This window comes from Prorops nasuta, unplaced genomic scaffold, assembly GCF_024137725.1.
Source record: "Prorops nasuta isolate Cenicafe-Biocafe unplaced genomic scaffold, Cenicafe_Pnas_1.2 PNAS00007, whole genome shotgun sequence".
Lineage (NCBI taxonomy): Eukaryota > Metazoa > Arthropoda > Insecta > Hymenoptera > Bethylidae > Prorops > Prorops nasuta.
In genome coordinates, this window is record NW_027116804.1 from 6,261,125 (window position 1) to 6,276,127 (window position 15,003).

The 15,003-nt window shown below is 34.8% G+C and overlaps 1 protein-coding gene and 1 long non-coding RNA gene across 2 annotated transcripts; both read left to right on the forward strand.

The window, feature by feature from the left end:
- The first annotated feature begins 305 nt into the window (after window positions 1-305).
- Window positions 306-945, forward strand: LOC136774802 (uncharacterized). The gene is made up of 3 exons (XR_010822853.1): window positions 306-399; window positions 537-682; window positions 763-945. It is a non-coding gene; the product is annotated as an uncharacterized lncRNA (long non-coding RNA).
- Window positions 946-11,860: 10,915 nt separating this feature from the next.
- Window positions 11,861-12,529, forward strand: LOC136774995 (uncharacterized). Its single transcript, XM_066729471.1, has one exon. The coding sequence runs from the start codon at window positions 11,951-11,953 to the stop codon at window positions 12,527-12,529; it is 579 nt and encodes a 192-aa protein (XP_066585568.1). The 5' UTR covers window positions 11,861-11,950.
- Window positions 12,530-15,003: the final 2,474 nt, after the last annotated feature.

The window sequence follows — 15,003 nt, forward strand, 5'->3', positions numbered from 1 at the left end:
AACTGTCAGGCAACTATATACAAATTTTGCTGGTTTATTAATTACTTATAAGGAAAACTTTGATTACGTCATCACTTTCTGTAAACGTGCATACGTTTCAATGTATAAATATCAGATAAGGGTTTTATTTATTTATTAATGTAAAATTTTAACTTTACAATTTGAGGAATATTTGATTCTTTGTATTATATCTCTTTTGCAGATCTAGTGTTTATTAAACCCTGATACAGAGGAAATGCAGGTTGATTATTTTCATGTATAGTTGCTTTCATTAATACCATGCAAATAAAACTTCATAGGGAAAGGTTAAAATAAACAGCATAACTGGTCACTGGTTCGAATGGATGATGGATGATCTGGTTTAGTAAAATATACCACAGTCATAACGCAGCACTTGAGGCATGTATCAATTTTAAAGCGAAACTGATAAAGTTAGTATTAATAAAGTAGTTTGTGTAATTATTAATCTATTTTCTATTGCTATTTTTGAGAATATTTTAACACTCTTTCAATATTTTTTATTGTACTATTCGTAGGCTTTATCTGAAAGACTGCTACGGATGGTACATTGCAAAAACTGCTGTTTCACATAAATTAAAGCTGGAACCGACAACTAATGTGCAATTTGTCAGTTGGATCAAAGGAGCTTTTTTGTGTAAAGTTTCTATTTTGGATTAAATAGGTAAAATATTCACACAATATAAATTTTAGTGAAATTGTATTATTTGTACATTATTATTATTGATATGGTAAATTTTTCAGCTGGCATTCCTAAGTAAATCTCTTTATATATATGTATGGAGTAATTTACAAAATTGGCACATTAATGGGCTTATCGTTAAAAGAGCTTGAAAATTGGAAGAGCTTAATCATGCAAGCTTTATCATCTGCTTACTCTTCCCATAGCGACACAAATCTTTACTCCTACGGTCTACAAACTCTTCCAACGTGCGATAAATATCTGTGGCCATGATTTGACGATACAGAGCAATAACATGAAGATTTATTACAAAATAGCAATGGAGTTCCATTACATGATAGTAAAATAGAATTCTTTCTTCAACTCTTTCTAATTTCAAAGACAATTTCGAATACCTAAGATATACAGAAAGAATTATTTTTCATTATCATGCAATTAGACTAAAAAATTCTCTTACTCTCTCTAAGCTATAAGGATTTGTTTTTTGAAAGATCTTTAATACAAGATATTCGATTTTAAGGTGGCTTAAGCGTTTTATTATAAAAGTACAGATACAATTCATATTAAAGCAAACATTTGTTTAAAACTAATACTTTAATTTTACATAAAGAAGATGTACGGTCATCGATCAAATTATAGAGAAAAAAAAACTTGAAAATGGTGTGTGTGTTTTAACATGTAGTCTTATGGGAGAAAGAATGAAATTACATTGTATTGGAATTTAAAAATATAGGTTTTTATGAAAAAAAAAGGTATTTTGAATTCGTTTTTCACAGATAAGATTAGTTTAATAAAAATAGCGAATTATCGAACAAAAGAAGACATCGAAAGTAGAAGTATGATAAACACGAATCATTGCCCTCAGCGATTACTTCAGCTTGTATGCACTAACTTATTTATAACGTTTTATGTGTAATAATTACTTCCTTATAAGAAATAATGTTTCAAAATATTTTAATCCATTTAAATAGATTTACTAAAATAAATTGCAGTTACTGCATCTCCTGTAAGGCGAATATATTATACGGCACTGTACGCTCGAGCCAACCACCTTAATTCAAACAAATGAAGTTTTATGATGCAGTTCAATTGTTTTTAAATGGTGGCTGGTTGCGAAGTTTCTTGTGATTTATTATAACTAAACCTATAATGGATAATAATAATATTAGAAAAAAAACAGATATAATTTATCCGGATGGTTATTTATACCATAGAATAAAATCATACACCAAAAGAGATGGAACCTGCACAACGTAATTTATATTTTTTCATATTAATTCACGTAGTTTCAGTCCTTGTAAAGTAAAAGAATGAATAATTCGCTTATTAACATTTTAATGTTTTAGGTATTTAAAATGCATTTTAAAAAATTCCTGTCCTGGTAGGGGAAAACTTGTTAATATAAATAAGAAGGAAATTTTTGAACAAATTAAAAAACATAATCACAAAGCTGATAAAGATAAAAGAAAAAATATAATTTTCAAAGAAAAATTAAAAGAATTTGCTAGATCGGAAACATTATTGCCCTCAACGTCAGCGAGAGATATTTATGATTTTTGTGCTTACAAGTAAGGCTTCCATACGATATTATCATATTTAATTGATTTTAATGAATGCCCGCTTATATATAGCATAAGATAAAGTATATATACATACATATATATATATATATAGTATAATAAATAATAAAGAGATAAGAAAGAGAGAAAACGACATTTGATTATAGTTTCACGCGTACATGCCTAAATGTGTGAAAAGTACAACATGAGTAATAATGCTCTGAATAATTAGAGAAAGTGATATTTAAGTTAAATGAAAATCTCATGGAATGAATAAATGTTTAAATGTAAATAATTGATGAATGAAATAGAATAGGGAGAGATTTTTTATATGTATTAGATTATAAGCTATTACTAAAATTGAACGCTTCGCTCACGATATTGGACAAGCGTGTCGCATACGTGTGTATAAGAAGGACGAATCCCTCGCTTGCGATGTTCAGCGGGCATTGTATAAATATATACGTGTCTCTTAATCCCGCTACTATTTAGTCGCAGATACATCTAAATGCCGATAAAGATAAATCATGCGAATCTTTATTAAATCACTTGTGATTGTGGATTAATTCCTAATAATGATTCATATTTGTTTTTCATCGGGAGTTAACGTTAAAACTTTATTGGTTTAAATACAGAAAGGTTCCATCATACCCTAATGCGAATAAACGTGATAACTTCATACACTACATATTCCAGTTAATAACAGATATTAAAGTCAGCTCAGTGCAGAATCAATAGCAGAAGGTTCCCATGCGTTCAAGTTAGATTTGAGTACAAATATTTCTTGGCGCTTTAAATATAAAGCACGGTGCGTATGCATTGCATTGTGCCGTGTCTTTGGATTGTTGCGTGCGCGCCATAACGTACTCAACACTTATTAACTCTATATATTGGCCATCGCTGAATTGTAAAATTTTGTAAAATAAATAAATTGAACTCCAGCACGCAACACCAGAATCAAGCTTTAAGCAAAAAAAATGAAGACAAGCGCTAGCCAGCAGCAGTATAGAAAATTTAAAGGGAAGCGGTACAAACACAACTATGCCTGGAGAGCATAGGTGTGATTTGGACTTCAGGCAACATTGGCTTTAGAAGAAGAGCGACTACCGCTAACCGTGACATTTTTACGTGTCATCCGTGTGAAGTGGTGCTGCGTTTACCTAAAAACTCAAAGCAAATAAAAATGCTTTTCCTAAATTGATTTTTAATATTGATAAAATGGTCAAATGTAGCCATTAATTAATTAGATTTGGTGGTAAATACAGAAAATGCGTTTTATTATAACAAATGAGTTGAGGTAAAATAAACTCAATGTTTTTATATTAATCTATTTACAAATGCATTTTTTATTTATTATTGAGTCCAATAAATTAATGGTTATTAAAAAAAAATTCCTTGTAATGAAAAAAAAATGAAAAAATTTTCAACTTCACCAAGACTCGAACACGAGCCCACCGTATGACAAACGGCAATCTTACCGCCTGCGCTACAGCGCTCACTTGATGTACCAAGTGCAAAACAGCCTTTTAAACACTGACTACAATTCTTTCACTAACTCGTCATAAACGATCAAGAATTAGCTGCAATAATAAATACATTTATCTCCACAGCATTATTGCACTAAATTTATTATGTTTTTAATTTGAAGCATACATTTTACATGAAGATACGATACTTTAAGGGTGTTCATGCAATACTCTAAATACAAAACTATTCATATGCTCGTTTATCATAGTTATTCGACTACATATAACAAATATTATAATATTACTTAATTAATTTATGATAGTTGAGCATATGAATAGTTTTGTATATAGAGTACTGAATGGTTACCCTTAAATTATCATATCTTCATGCAAAATGTATGCTTCAAATTAAAAACAATAAATTTAGTACAATAATGCTATGTAGATAAATGTATTTATTATTACTGCTAATTCTTGATCATTTATGACGAATTAATAAAAGAATTGTAGTCAGTCTTTAAAAAGCCTGTTTTGCTCTTGGTACATCAAGTGAGCGATGTAGCGCAGGCGGTAAGGTTGCCGTTTATCATGCGGTGGGCTCGTTTTCGAGTCTTGGTGAAGATTAAAATTTTTTGATTTTTTGTTTCATTACAAAGAATTTTTTTTTTAATAACCGTTAACTTATTGGACTTAATAATAAATAAAAAAATGCATTTGTTAACAAATTATTATAAAAACATTGAGTTTATTTTACCTCAACTCATTTGTTATAATAAAACGCATTTTTTGTATTTATTACCAAATCTAATTAATTAATGGCTACATTTCACCATTTTATCAAAATTAAAAATCAATTTAGGAAAAGCATTTTTATTTTATTTATTCACTTATACCATAAGTACATCAGCTGTCAGATAGATCAAAGCTGTCACTACTCCTTATTTCTTTATTACACTTTATTTTTCCGTATACTAACATTTGTTTTCGTTCACGCCGTTCACGGTGACAGGCTGTGAATATAATATATATAATTTTTGATATATTACGTTCTGCATTTAAGATGGTACTGACGTATTTCCGCTGGCAGTATACTTTGTGCAGTCAGCATTCCTTATATCAAAATTCACTTACTATAGAGCGTAGTACTATTCAAGATGGCGGACTTGGCAACCTTGGGAATTGCCCTCTCTCCTCGTGCGGTTGTGCGCATTGTGTGTCACCCACGTTAAACTCGTTTGGTGTGGGGTTCACATGTGACCTCCCCCCCTCTTACGTTAAGCAGTGGACGCCTTAGAGAGAGAAAGAGAGAAAGAGAGAAACCGCCAGGCGCGAGCCAGGAGAAGCTGCTGGTTACTTTAAATGATAAGACGCGTTACTTAATACATTATCGCGCTCTGCAATAATGTATGCGTAATGGACTCGTACTGGAAAGAGAAAGAGAGAAAGAACATTCGTAGAGAGTGATGCAGTGATCGCTCCCCCTTATTTATGTTACAGTATCTTTGACGATCGTCATATTCATTTGTATATCCATCGTCGGAGATACTTACCATCCGCTCTGTAATAAGAGCGGAGCCTCCGTGACCTTACCTACAGAAAACATTCAGAACAGTTTTCAAGCTGTAGATCCCCCTGGAATATCTCAGTCGAAGCATCGTCCGATGTCGGTTGAATGTAAATCTTCAAGGGTCTTATGTTATGATTTGTATATTTTGTTTTTTTTTATTTGCAATAATTATATTACGGGGTACAGTGGATTGGTGAAGAGGTAATTGAAGAAACACCAGTGTAAGGGAAAAAGCCTTCGGCATAAAAAACCCTCTTTATTGAAATACAAATTTACTTATAAAAATATATAAATGAACCAGGAATTGTGCGTCCTGTCGAATCCCAGCCACTTAGCAACAGTATACTTTAATGGAGTAGACTGCATATTTCAGGTTATTCCAGATGACTTCCCAATAAAAACAGCAACAGCATCTATAATTAAAAAAAATTATTTATATATTTATATTTATTATATTTTTTTATTAGTCTTTGACTTTTATTAACTCTTACCGATTTGGTGGTGACTGCCTGTCACACACAGCTCACATAGGCTGCATATTACGTAAACGTAATAGTAATTGTTGCCTACGCGAAACTGCCGGTTGCTCCGCCGCCGGTTGTTCCGCTGCCGGTTGTTCCGCTGCAGGTTGCACCGCTGCGGGCAGCATTTGCAGGGCTACGGGCAGCGAATGTGGTCGCCGCAGTGGCTGCTGCTGATCAGGTATCGTGCGATACCCTCTTCGTACTGCTTGCTGCTGCTGCTGCTCTTCATTCTGCACAAATGGGCTCACTACTGCCACTGGCACAGAGGACTTCTCCACGTCCGACATAGTGAACTTTTTTTGTGGTAGCACAATTTTACGTCCGGAGCTCATGGTGTTTTACTGAAGACTAAAGTGAAGAGTGCTCTCCTCTCTTTACTCCAGATGAAGTTTACATATCTTTATCAATACATATTAGCTTTCTCTCTCTCTCCACTTCGGATGAAGTTTACATCTCATTATCAATGCGGAGAGAAGTTTATATCCATTTCTCAATACGTATTAGGTTTCTTTCCGTTAACTCCAGATGAATTAGTAAAAGGTATATTTACAATAATATTTTTCAATTTATTTGATAAAAGAAATAGTAAAGCTTAATTTACAATGATATTTTTTCAATTTGTTTGATAAAATAATTTAATAGTAAAAGAAAAAGAAATGTGGTGGTTCCTCTTCTTCTCTCTTAGTCTGCTTTGACGCAATATCTTTTTCCTCCTCCTCCTTCTCCACTACTTTTTTCTCCTCTTCCTTCTTCGTTTGCTTTGACTCAATTATCAACACGTTATTATCCTCCTCTTCCATCTCACTACTATCTTCCACTACCTCGTCCATACTTTGGATGATCTCAATATTTTAACTAGCATCCTGATACGACGAACGTTAATAATATTGTTTTATCATTTTTCGCGTGATTTCAAGGGTGAGGAGCAGGGAGAAGGGGGTTGCGAGTTGAACGATCGTTGGAGTTTTTAATTAAAATTTATATATTTTTAATAATAATAATAATATTATACACATAATAATAATAATAATAATATTGCTCCTAAACTGTAGCAGCAGCAGCAGCAGAATCTGCTATTAAAAAATTGAAAATGATTTATTATTAGTCTTAAATTTTAATTTCATGAAGTATTTAATGTTAGAAGAGTCTAAACTTTTTTTACCGATTCGTGATGGTGGCTGTTAAATGCAATCACGACCCCTATGCTCACGTAGACAGCATATTGCACAGCTTACAATACGTGGTATAGGTTGATGATCGGTATCACCAGCACCAGCAGATGTCATTTTTTTGTCTGGCAAACTGATTTTTTTTTTGTTTGAATCCATTTCGTCTACTGTCAGAAACACTACTGAAGCCGAGATTGCTCCCCAATACGAATAATCCTTATCTATCTCTACTCTAGATTGAGTTACATTTCTTAATCAAAACGTATTAGATTTCTTTCCGTTTACTCCTGATGAAATAGGAAGGGGAATATTTACAATAATATTTTTTCAATAATTTTTTATTTAACCTCTAATTTCTCTCTCATGTTTTTTTAAAAAAAAACTAAGTAGACATACTATGCCGATTCTAGCCCCCCCCCCCCCCACTCCTGTCCACTCGGCTGAGCCTGGTTGCGAGGTAGTGGGGGGAGCCAAGAAGTGCTAAGCGGTGGTGGTGGGGGAAATCGGAGGCTCCACGTGAGCTTGAAGCAAGTATAGGCGAGAGGGTTGCGGGGGTGCGGGAGGATACTTGCAGCATTTTGACGTCACACCCCCACTCGTCTGACGTCAGGTCCCAGTCGGTAAAAGCAATTTCCTAGATGGTAAAACAGATTCTCTTTGGGGTGATTTTTTCGCTCGCATAACCTTGAATCTTTGCAGCATGTTACTGACCCCGCTGAAGCCGCTTTACCCTAAATGTAGCTGAGTGTGTTACTTTATTCCATAGCTCAGAAATTTTTAAACTAATATATAATAGCATGTGCAAATATTTGATTTATTCATTGTGTGCTTGGGGTGCAACTTACTGTCCAGTACTCTCTCGAGTAAATAAATCGGTTGAGGGAGCAGGGACAACAGTTTAACACATTTTTTTCCAAAAAAATCTTGAAGATTGAAAGGATGGCTCCAACATTTGTGGATTTTCAAGGTTTTCGATTGAAAGATAAATCATTCATAGTGAAAGAATTTGCAGTCTTACGTGATGGAAAAGTGTTTCACATTTTATTTTCACCACCGTTTCCATATACATGGTTAAATGAGGCGGAGATAAAGCAATCAAAGTAAGTATAATTGATTCTCCAAATGTATATCTTTTTAAATGATGAGTTTCTTGTTTTTCATTCCATCTAGCTGGTTATATTATAATCATCATGGTTTAAATTGGATGGATGGTTATTCGCCTTACTATAGATACAAAGAGGTTATAAGGAAATATGTGAGTTCAAATGAGGATGAAGAGATTTTCGTGAAGGGACTCGAAAAGAAGAATTGGCTTAGTAATATCTGCGATTTTGTTATAAGTGATATCGATGAATATGAGTGGGGTGATTTTAGACTGAAAGATAGTAATAGCAATACATACCTACCTACATGTCTAAACCATAATATTATGTGTGCGTTGAGGAATGTTTATTATATGAAATTTATGTATGAGAAAAAGAAGGAATAAATAAATCAGCTTGAAAATTCAATTTGCATTATTGTATCAAACTCCTGCAGTATTCTTATTGTTCTGATTCACGGCACGTGTTTAAAATAAAGAATCAGCATATTGGATATCTGTTACCTGATTTTTTTCCATTTTCAAACGATTTTAACATTCACACATACACATAAATAGATGACTAAGTATATCAAATTTCATCTTCATACGAATTATAAAAAGATTCATCGCGGGTGAAAAGTTTCATTATAGTTTCACCCAGCGATTTATTGTTGGACACGAAGCAACTTATCAGAGATCTTCCAGTGATCATATATTTACAAAATGTATACCGAACTTCGAAAAAAGTTTAGCTCAATTAGAACAGAGGATGAATACTCTACATGGGTTCGCGAATGTCGTGATTATATTCAGGAATTAAGAAACATTGATCGAAATGCTTCAGTAGGTACGCGACAGAAACACTTTGCCGAGATCGCGAGCATTAAATGCCTCCTCCTCCGATCGGCAAAGGATAAGAGTTTCATTAAATTTGGTTCTGGCTCCAATGCAGCGGAAGGACTCATTTGGGAGGAGCTTGAATCAGCGTTTAATAGCCGAATATGCAGTGGTATGGTGATAAACTCAAATTATATAGAACCACGTGATTTTCTGTTAAATGCACAAGAAATTGTACATACCTGTGTAAATAAAGTATTCTGTAGTGTAAATTGTGTTAAAATAAACTGTGTGTTAAATGGACAATTTATTAGTAAGGATATTAGTGATGATAAGAACATTAGTACAAAAAATTATGTTTTATATAAAACTGATAATTTTAGCGATTGGTATAGGCAAAATATTGTAGAGACAATATTGAATGACTTGAGCGAGTTTCAAGAACGCGATAGTGGATGGGCTTTGGAAAGAATATTGAACTTGATAGTAAATATAAATCATTATAATCCACTGCGTGCTGGATGTGGAGTCAAATTACCACCCAGTATAATACATAAAAGAGCTGTGATAAACATTGATAATGAGGATAGTGCATGTTTTGCATGGGCTGTGACGGTAGCGCTTTTTCCTGCAAAACCACCCGCCAAAACCTACCGTACATCCTCCTATCCGCATTATCGGTCTGTTTTAGACGTTGGAAGCTTAACCTTTCCAACCACTCTGAAACAGATCCCGAAATTTGAATCGGATAATGACATTTCAGTCAATGTGTTCACAATGGAGGAGGAGGAAAATGAAAGCAAAACTGAAATAAACATCACACCTCTTCAGCTAACGAAGAAGAAGCGATCGAGACATGTTAATCTCCTTCTTATCACAGATGACCAAGGAAATGCACACTTTCTATGTATACGAAATCTTTCTAGATTAATAAGCAACCAGACAAATAAAAGGGGACATACTATTCATATTTGTGAACGGTTTGTAATGGATGTACAAATATATGTATACATAAATATTATATTCATACTAAAATCATATTCATTTTTTTGTTTAGCTGTCTACACTATTTTCATACGGCAGATAAACTTCAGGTTCATGAGAGGGATTGTGTGCAGCTTAATGACAATATCCGTGTCATACTGCCAAAGAATGCAGGAGACTGTTGGGTATCTTTTAAGAACCAGAAGAACAGTGAAAGAGTGCCGTTTGTCGTCTATGCAGACTTTGAATGTTTACTAGAGAAAATTGACAATAGTAGTAATAGTAGTAAAAATAGTTACGATTATCAGAAACATGTACCTTTTAGTGTAGGGTATTATTTAAAAAGTGCTCGCAATGCGTCACTCTCATGTTATAATTCACATCGAGGTGCTAATTGCATCGAATGGTTCGTATGCGAGCTCGAGAGCATTGCACGCATCGTCAGCGAAAAATTGAAGACTGTAATACCGATGAATACTCTTAGTGATGTTGAAATTTCGCGGCACTACAGTGAACCTAATTGTCACATTTGTGGAAAACCGTTTCTTCCAAATCAAGTGCGTATTCGCGATCATGATCACCTAACTGGTAGATATAGAGGACCGGTTCATAATAATTGCAACTTAAACTTTAAAGACTCGCATGTTATTCCCGTAATATTCCATAATTTATCCGGCTATGATTCACATTTTATTTTTGAGGCGATCGTGAATACGCTTGAGGGATCGGTAAATTTGCTGCCTGTAAATAAGGAAAAATACACTTCATTTAGTAAATATCTGCGAAAGTATAATATACAGCTAAGATTCATCGATTCGTTCAAATTTATGGCATCCAGTTTGGATAAATTGAGTTCATATCTGAATAGATCTCAGCTGAAAAATTTAGAGTCACAATTTTCGGAATTAAGTATTGAACAGTTCAGCCTGCTTACGAGAAAAGGTATTTTTCCTTACGATTATGTGGATAACATTACTCGCTTGGAAGAAACGGTTTTACCTGCACGAGAGTTGTTCTACAATAGACTGTCCGATAGCGATATCACGGAAGAAGCATATAATCATGCCAAAGAGGTATGGACCAAATTCTCTGTGACAACACTCGGGGAGTACAGCGATCTTTATTTAAAGACCGATGTCCTATTGTTGGCCGATGTTTTCGAGAGTTTTCGCGATAGCTGTATGAAAAATTATAGTTTAGATCCTGCTCACTATTATACGCTTCCAGGCTTCACTTGGGACGCGATGCTCAAGCATACGGGAATCCGTCTGGAACTCTTCACCGATGTGGACATGTTGCTTTTTATTGAAAGCGGTATACGCGGTGGTTTGAGCCAGTGCTTCCACCGCTATGAGAGGGCCAACAATTGGTACATGCGAAACTACGATCCGGCGGAACCGTCGAAATACTTGATGTATTACGACGTTAATAATCTATATGGATGGGCAATGTGTCAACCGTTGCCAACCCACGGTTTCCAATGGATCGATGACGCTGCCAATCTCGACATCCTTAATGTGTCCGAGGATTCGTCCGAAGGCTATATTTTGGAGGTGAACTTGGAATATCCACGCGAGCTTCACGACAAACACTCCGATCTACCATTCTGCCCGGTGCGTGAGAAGCCGCCAGGTTCACACCAGGAGAAACTGCTCGCAACCGTCGACGATAAGACGCGTTATGTGATACACTACCGTGCTCTACAGCAGTGTATACGTAACGGTATCGTCTTAAAACGCATTTATCGCGGTTTAAAGTTCCGGCAGTCCACCTGGCTGAAGGCGTATATCGAATTAAATACACGCTTGCGGACAGCCTCGAAAAACGATTTCGAGAAGAATCTCTTCAAGCTAATGAACAATGCAGTATTTGGTAAGACTATGGAAAATGTTAGGAATAGAGTTGACGTGAGGCTCGTAACCAAGTGGGAGGGAAGATACGGGGCGGAAGCGTTGATTTCCAAACCGAATTTTCACAGTCGTGCGATATTTAAAGAGAATTTGGTCGCTATTCAATTGTCGAAATTATCCGCGAAGTTTGATAAGCCCGTGTACGTAGGCATGAGCATTTTAGATATTTCAAAGACCTGTCTGTATGAATTCCATTACGATTATATGCTTCCTACATTCGGCAGTAAATGTAAAGCGATGTATACCGACACGGACAGTCTAGTGTACAGTATCGAGTGTGACGATGTTTACTCGGTCATGAAACGTGATCTGGTCAAATTCGACACCAGCGATTACCCTCCTGATAATCGGTACGGCTTACCTCGAGTCAATAAAAAAGTGCCTGGGCTAATGAAGGATGAGAACAATGGAAAGATCATGACCGAGTTCGTTGGACTGAGAGCGAAAATGTATACCTTTAAGGTGCAGGACTGTACGAAAATTACCAAAAAGGCTAAGGGGGTCAAAGGTTATGTTATCGATAGAAACATAACTTTTGACGACTACAAGGATTGTTTGGATAATTTCACCGTACAGTCCCGTAACCAAAATTTAATTCGTTCGAAATTGCACAAGGTGTTTTCCACTACTCAGCGAAAAATTGCTCTCAGTCCGTATGACGATAAACGTCACATAACACCCGGTTCTGTAGCGACTCTACCTTGGGGACATTATAGGTTAAAAGAGTAGATTTTAATAGCTGTATTTATTGTATTATATTATATTACATAAATTATTATTATTATTATTATTACAAAACATTATTCTTATTTATCCACGAATTATGTGTTTTATCCATTCCTAACCATTTTACAAATACCTTATTCCCTTTCTTACGCAATATCTTCTCTACCAAGTATACATCAGGATTAGCTGTTTTTAAAAGTTCATATTCATAAAATCCACCATGTATGTCTGTACCACGAGAATCTCTAAGTAGATACGTGGCAGGATTTGTCCTTTGCACTTTTGTAATTTGAAATATTTCAGTAGTCCAGTTCGGTGTGTAACCTTTAGCAAACACATTTTTGTATTTACTGATTCGTACGAAATCACCAGCCTTGAACTTGGTACGTCCAACGATCTTAATGTTGCTATATACAGTAGCAAGCAGATGCTCAGCATGCTCAGGTTTCACGTCAACGGGTCGCATTCCTATAGTACGATGTCTTCGCGCGTTATAATCATCTACCAGCTGTTGCAGTATATTTCGCCATTTGTAATTACCGTCCAGTGTAAAACGTTTCCACATTTCGGTTTTTAAGGTTCGATTCCAACGCTCGACTATTGACGCTTTTAACGTGCTGTACGTGGAGTAATGATTTATTCCACGTTTTTTCATGAGCAGTTGAAACTCGTTGTTGTAAAATTCTTTACCATTATCAGTTTGCAAATTTTTGGGACATCTTCCACTCTTTAAAATTTTTCCCATAGCTGTGGTCACTTCCTTACCACTTTTTGTCTTAAGCGCTACTGCCCAACCATACTTCGATAAGGTATCAATCATTGTCAGAATATAGTGATGACCAGTATCAACATAATAACGCATATCAACAAGGTCAGTCTGCCAGAGATCATCGAAACCACGTATTATGACTTTTCGTCGTGGAAAATTTCTTCTCGCAGGGACATGTAACTCTTGCACCAGTTGTTTCTTTTCTTCACTCACGATTTTCCCTGATTCGCTTTTTACAACCTTTCCCCCATGCACATATAATTTCTGTTTCTTTTTTTCACTCATGATTCTTTTTCTTTCGAAAGCAATCGATTATCATGAGTATAAAATGTATGATGCATCCTAAACATTCACTTTTTGGATCCATCATTAATCTTGCTGTTTGTTTGCAAAAGTTTTGCCTCAATCTCCTGTATTTTTTTATTTATTCTTTCTTCAATTTTCTCCTCCAATTTAGCTAAACTGTGTTGCAAGAACTTTATATTCACAGCACATGTATTATTATCAGAATCAATAGTCAAATTTACTATTTTTTTATTATTCAAATCCAGTGCTCTTTTAGTCACATTTAATGTACCAATATTAAATTCTTTCCTTACGTTAAAACCACTACCAAATTTGTTAATTGACATATTGACGTGTGGTACGCAACTGAAGAAAATGTTTATAAACTGTACCCTTTTATAGAATAAGATCCTCTTCACGCAACTCTTCTATTATTGACTGTATTTCATTATGGTGGTTTGTATGACCTGCGGTGGTTGATGCAATTAAAAGTCGCAATCGATCAACTAATTCATTAGGATCGTTCCAATGTATATAGTTTACAGACTCATCAGTAACACGCATAAATCCACTACCAGCTATCACTCGTTGTGATGGTACTTTATTGTAAATTAGTGGTTGAATAATTTTCTTATACTTTGGACCCTTATTCCCTTGAACCTGTTGGTAACTATCATTTGCTCTTTTATATGATTTAGTTTGTTCAAGGATTTGCTTATATATGATCTTGTCATCAATGGTGTAGAGCTTTCTATCAGGCTCTTTCATGAAGATTAATTCAAAAAGCCCTCTCGTACCAATATAGCGCTTTTTATCAATTAAAATATCACCTTCATGACTAATATCAAATGTACATCTTCCCATCACATATTGGTTCCTTTCATCTAATGTAACTCCGAAACCGTGATCGATTTCATCTTTATTACAGAAAAGGAGCAAATGCATATAATGACGTGCAATAGGTGGAAATGATCTCCAATCTATGGAATGATTTATTTGTTTTTTGAGCAATCCTAAGGTTTCCTGTCTTGATGTTGAATGTGATGATGATGTAGACTCTTGTCCTGGCTCTGAATGTAATGATGCAGATTCTTGTCCAGGCTCTGAATGTAATGATGTAGATTCTGGCATTGATTTCATTGGTAATATTGATTTATCAAAAGTAGATTTTTCATCATTATCATCATAGATCATCAATGATTTATTTGTAAGAGTACCGTCATTGTTATGCAATTTCTTTTTTTTCTTGATAATATACTCATTGGGGGTTGAAGTATGATAACGTTTCCGCTTCTTGTCATGATTTAGATCAATGTTTAAGTCATAAGATTGTTCATTGCTATTATCTGTTTGCATAACTAGTTTTTTCAGTGGATCAACTATTGGTTTAAAAGTTTCATTCAATCTACTTTCCACCATTGAT

What these genes read in the sequence shown, in the direction of transcription:
- LOC136774995 (XM_066729471.1), top strand. Translation starts at nt 11,951, where the DNA reads ATGAGCATTTTAGATATTTCAAAGACCTGTCTGTATGAATTCCATTAC.